At 37.7% G+C, this 6,609-nt stretch overlaps 1 protein-coding gene across 1 annotated transcript; it reads left to right on the top strand.

Annotated features, from left to right (window-relative positions):
* Positions 1–1,512: 1,512 nt before the first annotated feature.
* On the top strand, positions 1,513–5,790 carry LOC150038153 (extra-large guanine nucleotide-binding protein 1-like). Its single transcript, XM_090310005.1, has 4 exons — positions 1,513–1,560; positions 5,003–5,107; positions 5,208–5,384; positions 5,629–5,790. Exons 1-4 carry the CDS (start codon positions 1,513–1,515, stop codon positions 5,788–5,790), a joined length of 492 nt encoding a protein of 163 aa, XP_090166131.1.
* Positions 5,791–6,609: the final 819 nt, after the last annotated feature.

Genomic DNA, 6,609 nt, shown 5'->3' with positions numbered 1-6,609 from the left:
TGATCTTTCTTTGTCACTGCATCGAGTTTCCTGTAGTCCATACAAATCCATCAACCCTTGATGGTCCTCATGGGGATCAATTCGTTGTTTGTGTTAGGAACCACTGTCATCCCACCCTTTTTGGGAACACATTGCACGGGGCTGACCCACGTGCTATCTACAATAGGGTAGATAATGCTGGCATCTAACCATTTGATGATTTCTCTTTTGACAACCTCTTTCATCACAAGGTTCAGTCTACGTTGAGGTTCTATTGAGCAATTTTGATTTTCTTCAAGCTGGATTCGATGCATGCAATACATTGGGCTGATACCTCTGATGTCTTTGAGCGTCCATCTGATTGCTCTAATATATTTTTTCAGAACACTAATCAGTGCGGTTTCTTTTTCTTTAGGTAACGCATAGGATATGGTGACTGGTAAGGTTCCATTCTAGCCGAGAAATACGTACTTCAAGTGGGTAAAATTTTTAGTTCAAATGTAGGTGGTTGCTCTAAAGAGGGCTTCTGTGCTTTTCTTCATTCATCCAAATTCAGCATTTCATCATTCTTCAAAATCTCTGTTATCGCATGGCAAGTGATGCTGTCGCATCCTCTCTTTCTTCATTCTCTTCTTCGGACTCCCAATTTTCAATGTAAGTTTGTTCATCATCGGAATCTGATAAGCTTTCCTCATCTGGAAACTTCATTGCCTTGATAATATTGAGCTTGAGCTTCTTTCCGTTGATGCTCATTGTGATTTCTTCCTTGTGCACATCTATTTGAGCATGACCAGTAGACAAGAATGGTCGTCCCAATATGATTGGAACATCTTTATCCACCTCATAATCTAAGATAATGAAGTCTAGAGGTAGAAGGAATATGCCTATTGTTACCAAGACATCCTTTAATTTCCCTTCAGGGTGCACCAAGGATCTATCAGCGAGTTGAAGAGTCACCATTATGGGTGTTAGCTATCCCACATTCAATCTTTTGAAACTTGAAAGGGGTATTAAGTTTATTCTTGCCCCAAGATCGCATAATGCTTGACCAATATAGATTCCTCCTATTGAGCAGGGTATTGTGAAACTGGCTGGGCCGCGCATCTTTGGTGGAATTATAGTGTTGTATTCACGTGTCAATGCCACTGTGGTGAATATTCCCGTGCTTCTCTTCTTTGAGACAATGTCCTTAAAAAATTTCACATACACCGGCATATGCTCTATCGCTTCTATGAATGGAATATTGATGTGCAATTGTTTCAATATTTCCAAGAAGAGCTGATACTGACCTTCATCGTTACGTTTCTTTTTTAGTCTTTGAGGAAATGAAGGTAGTTGTACTTCTAATGTTTCATGGTCTGGAGGCTTAGAGGTAGATGCATCTTCTGGTTCCCTTGTCTCAGACTCCTTTGATTCAGTCTACGATATAGGCTTTTTTTATTCAATCGCAGGTTGCTCCTTTGACTCGGTTTTGCGAGGCTTCTTTCTGACTTCTATCGTCGCTTTTCCACTCCTTAGGGTGACTGCTTGGCAATGCCTGGATTGGGTGGAAGTTTGGTTGAGCTAGGCAATGTCCCTTGGGTTCTGTTCTTTTGCTTTCCCGCAATTTTTCCCAGCTAAATTTCCAAATTGCGGATGGATGTAGCTTGGTTTTGAAGGACTATTTTATTATTTTCGATGTATTGCTTCAACAAGTTTTCCAGGGATGATGAAGATGGCGGTTGAGAACTGCTAGCTTGCTATTGTCCATTAGATCTATGGAAAAACCCTAGCGGTTGATAACTTGTAGAAATACAAGTTATTTATACTGTTTTATTTAGATATTGCGGCAAAAAGAAAGAAAAGTTGCATCGATAGTATAAAAATTGGCTAAGAAATGCGAAAATTATGAATGTCGTAAATACACCCACTAACACCATTGCGATGGTAGAATAGAATGTTTCAGTTTCTGTTTTGTAGGAAATAAGTCACCGTATGCGTTAATGGCTCAAAGACGAAATGAATAACGCATCTACGTCGCATTGCGCCCATCAATCAAGAATGAAAAGATGATCAACGCAATGACGGCGCATGCGACAATCAATCAAGAGCTCTAGTGATCAATGCAATTTAATCGCATGTGGTAATAAAAAACAACACTGCATGCGGCGATCGATCAAAGATGTGAAGAGCAACGCATTTGCGGAAGATTTTGACAAGTGTACAACTTTCAGTTGTGCATTTTTGATGGGTTGATTGCGTAACAGAAGGAATTTTCCATTCCGCCATTTTAGGAACTACCATAACTATACAGTTGGGGACCACAAATTCGAAGAGCTAAGGCCTTGCCTATAAATAGCTTCTTCAAATTCGTTGAAAAGATATACAGATACAGATACAGATACTGGTACAAACATATATACATAGAGACGTGTATGTACTGATTCTGAGAGAGAGGCTGGTCTGAAGCGAATTATAGAGTAGATCTAGGAGAACCACGAGACAAGGCCAAGAGGTGAGTCTCTGAGCAGAGAATCCTTCCAATTCCTGTAGTTGAAGCTCTGTGTAAAGGTCATTTCTACTGGGAAAGCAAGCCTGAGAGGGAAGCTTTCCTCTCCACCACTTCCACACGCCGGCAAGCACAATCTTCGTTCGGGATCTGTGTTAAGACGTTGACACTCTTTCCGTATTTGTTTCTAATCTCTATTTCATCATCTATATTCATCTTCTCTAATCTTTCATTCACAACATGTATCGAACGCTTAATTTTAGAATTAAATGTTATGATAGTCGCCATTTTCATCTTGATAACTTGTAGAAATACAAGTTATTTTTGCTCTTAAGTTGGAACAACTAAGGTTTTTAATGATAAATTCTCCTCATTTTTAGAAGAAACACATGGAATTACTCAAACATTAGCAAACTCATACAAAAAAAGTTTTATTACTAAATACTGCGACACTAACGCATTATATTGCAAGATTTTAACAAGAAGTTAACGCATCATTAAGAAGTGTCGTAGGCAAAAGTTCTAACGCATGGGCCATGCGTCGGAGGGAATTCAACACAAAGAAGATTTATTGATCTAGGCTGATTGTGTCATATCACCACTTGCAAGTATAGGCACCTGCAATAGCCGGCATCTGGAAAGCTTTCAAGTGTCAGGCGGCTGACCAGCTCATGGACTTTAATGCTGCCCATCACCAAGCTGGAGATGACCAACGCCTATAAATAGATGAAGTCCCTCCAGAATTCGAAGTACATACACAGACATTTTTCAAGATTCTCACTCTTATATTAGCGTAGTCATAGTTTTAGTTCTTTAGAAGTTGTGTTGTGGTGCCAAGACGATCAGAAAGGTTGAAAACCACCATCACCACCGGTCAGGGAGTGGAGGAAGCCAAGCTTGAGAAAGACACTTCGTCCAACTCCTATACAAGTGATTGTACACAACTAAGATTGAGCCAAAGAGATACAAGATATTGTACTCTGCGGCTTGACTCAGTTCCTTTCATCTCATTTATCGCTTTCATTTCATTTGATTAAGTATTGCTTTTGTAAAGACAATCTGCTTCTTTATAAAATTCATATATTTGATCCATCACACTTTGCCATTATTTGTTTCTTGTTTATGTTGAATGCATTTATACTTTATGCAAAACTTCATTTCAAACGCTTAAGCCGACTTGATCAATTGGTAAAAGCATCCTTAGCTTAGATCATTTGAAAGAACAGATAAGCCAGCATCGAGTAGAACGCCTAGTACATCTAGCACTAGATGAAATTCGGGCTTTAATGTCGGTTGGAAAAAGTGAAATCGGATGTATAATGTCGATTTTTTTTTAAAAAAAAATGAATCTTTAATGTCGGTTATAAACCGACATTGAAGATGGGCTTTTTTTATTAAATAATATATCCCTAAATCCCTAAATCCGTCGCCTCTTCAACTTGCACTCCCCTCTCTTCACTCTTGTCATCGAAGAGACAACAAGAGGAGCAGGATCATTCCAAGGCACGTTCTATTGGCGATTAGGAACGATGAAGAACTCGGAAAGTTGCTCGTTGGCGTAACTATTGCTAGTGGCAACATTCTTCCAAATATCAACCCGGTTCTGTTGCCAAAGAAGATGGATAAGGCTACAAAAGAGCCGAAATCTCCATCGAAGGGTACGAAGTCTCTGTCGAAGGCGACTTGAAGGTTGAATTATAGAGGTAGGGTTGGATGATATGTAATTTATGATCGTATTTTGGATGTCTCATTCCATCTTTTTTATTTTTTTTGTTTTTTGTTTTTTTTTTTTGGGTTGTAACTGTAGATGAAGAATTAGGGATTTGGGATGCAGGACTGTTTCGATATGGCTATTTTATTAATTTACAAGCGAGGAATCCTCATCTTCTATAATTCTTTTGTCGATCAAATTTTTTTACTGTAGGAAGGATATCATTAATAGCTCTCCAAACAAAGTGTTTTATTTTGAATTGGATATGAATATTCCATTGAAGAGTACGATTTGGTATACATTCTTGATTTTTGATACCATCTACATCCATTATTGTTCTAATATTCATCTCTTTTATCAAAATGCCTTATTAATTTAGGCCCCCTAAGAGCTTTCGACAGGCAAAGTGTCTCCCATTTAATCCAAGATCCCCATTGAAATCGCATTAAGCTTTAATAATAGAGTTTCCTGAGTTATTAAGCTTTGATATTTTCGAGCTCTTGCATCGATCAGTCAAGGTGAATCTTGTTACCTTGAGTTTTCCTCCTTTTCTTTTATTTTCAAGACGTAATTCTTGGTTATGCAATTAAACTTTCTAATCTATTTGTCAGGAAGGACAGAAACCTTCAAAGATAAATTACTCCTCATCTTAACATCGGTGGGCCTATTAAGGCAGATGCTAGCATTGGAAATACAAAGATTTTTATAAATGGCCGAGAAATTACAAAAGTAGAGCTCCGGATGCTACAAGTAAATTTTATACTTGTAACCTTTGTCTCTAGCATAAACTTCTAAAGTTAAAAGGGAATATTTGATCGTTGTAGTTGGCTGGAGTTCAATGCACTGGTAATCCACACTTTTGGGTCAATGAGGATGGATCGTACCAAGAGGAGGGTCAGAAAAACACCAAAGGGTACATATGGGGGAAGGTACTATCTTATGTAAATAGACAGTTAATTTTGATTTTAGCTTACATATGTAGCTATAACTGGTCATATACTTATTTTTAACTTCTCGATTACATTTTAGGCTGGAATGAAGCTTGTCTGTGCTTTGTTATCACTACCAACTTCTTCTAAATCTTTAATTTGTTCTAGGGAACCAGACAACAACCTTGTTTACAGAACTTTTCCTTACTACCTTGCTCTTCAAAAGCTCCTTTTAGTTGGTTATGATGGATCTAGAACAAGTACTATATTCAAGCAGGTAGTCTCTAATTGGTCAATTGAGTATATGGTGCATCGTACCAATATCACTAGATTGTCTTTGGACAGTTCCATTGGTGGTTATATTATGAGAAATTGTGCTCCATTTATTTTATCTCTGAGATAATGTGTGTACTCTATAGATTTCTTTAGTAATCTCAATTTTGTCTGCATTGCACTCCTTGATTGCAAATCTTTAGTAGTCCAATCAAGTTGGCAATCTCATTTTCTAAATGCTTTTGCAGGCCAAAATTCTAAATAAGGATGCACCTTTCTCTAAAGATGAACATGAAATTATTAAGTTGAAGATACAAAGCAATGTGTACGGATATCTTGGTATAATTCTTGAAGGTCGTGAGCGATTTGAGAAGGACAGTTTCGCTAAAACAAGGAAAAAAACTATTTGATGAAGTTGACCCTGCTGGTAGGAGTTATGATTCTTGCCTCAATATCTATTCAAGGCATTAGACAAAGTTACTATTCATGTGCTTGCTAGTTACCTTGAACAGCAATTTTGGATAATGACTTAGGCTTTTTAGATTTAGCATTCAATTGTCCGTTAAATGCACAGTTAGTGTTGAACAGTGAGCTTAAATAAGGAAAAATTCTTATGTCTTATGGGTCTCAGCCTTTGGGCGGAGGTTGAGAACAACTTGAGGGATCTTTTGCAACAAAATCTAGGTATAGCTCATCAACTTGAGGGAGCTTTTGCAACAATTCTGGGTGTACATTGAAGATGCTGTAAAAGATTAAATCTTCAATGACAACCGATCTGCACAAAATGGCGGAGGTTGAGAACAACTTGAGGGAGCTTTTGCAACAAAATCTAGGTATAGCTCATCAAATTATGTCTATGTCTGTAGCATAAGAGGTAGGATTTTTCCCCTTGGATTTGACATTTACTCGGCCTTTTGTATTTGTACGTTCATGTTCTTGTGTCAAAAGAATTTTGCTGGTGTGGTGTTGGGAGTTTTGATTGTATTTGTTTGGTCAAAAGTAAACTCTGTGTAAATCTAAATATGCCTTGGCCTCCCATGTTCACCATGTTAGCTCATGTTCCATCTTTTGATTGAGTTTTAGTTCATGAGTTGAATTTCATTAACTAAGTATATTTTAGTTCATAAGTTATTGAGTTTACATTTTGTTTCCAGAGATGGTTTTTATCGTTAAGAGCTAAGGTTTTAGGAACTGTGGGAAGCATACTGAAGCTGTTGCCAAACATTTCA

This window comes from Benincasa hispida, chromosome 1 (assembly GCF_027475165.1).
Source record: "Benincasa hispida cultivar pf3 chromosome 1, pf3_genome.v1.1, whole genome shotgun sequence".
NCBI classification, from domain to species: domain Eukaryota; kingdom Viridiplantae; phylum Streptophyta; class Magnoliopsida; order Cucurbitales; family Cucurbitaceae; genus Benincasa; species Benincasa hispida.
Note: the sequence above shows the minus strand (reverse complement) of the source record. Positions and strands in the feature narration are given on the sequence as shown.

Coding starts and splice junctions, on each gene's coding strand:
- LOC150038153 (XM_090310005.1), top strand. CDS start 1,513: ATGCCTGGATTGGGTGGAAGTTTGGTTGAGCTAGGCAATGTCCCTTGG. Junction 5,108..5,207: donor AAGGGTACATATGGGGGAAG/GTACTATCTTAT, acceptor ATTACATTTTAG/GCTGGAATGAAGCTTGTCTG. Junction 5,385..5,628: donor CAAGTACTATATTCAAGCAG/GTAGTCTCTAAT, acceptor ATGCTTTTGCAG/GCCAAAATTCTAAATAAGGA.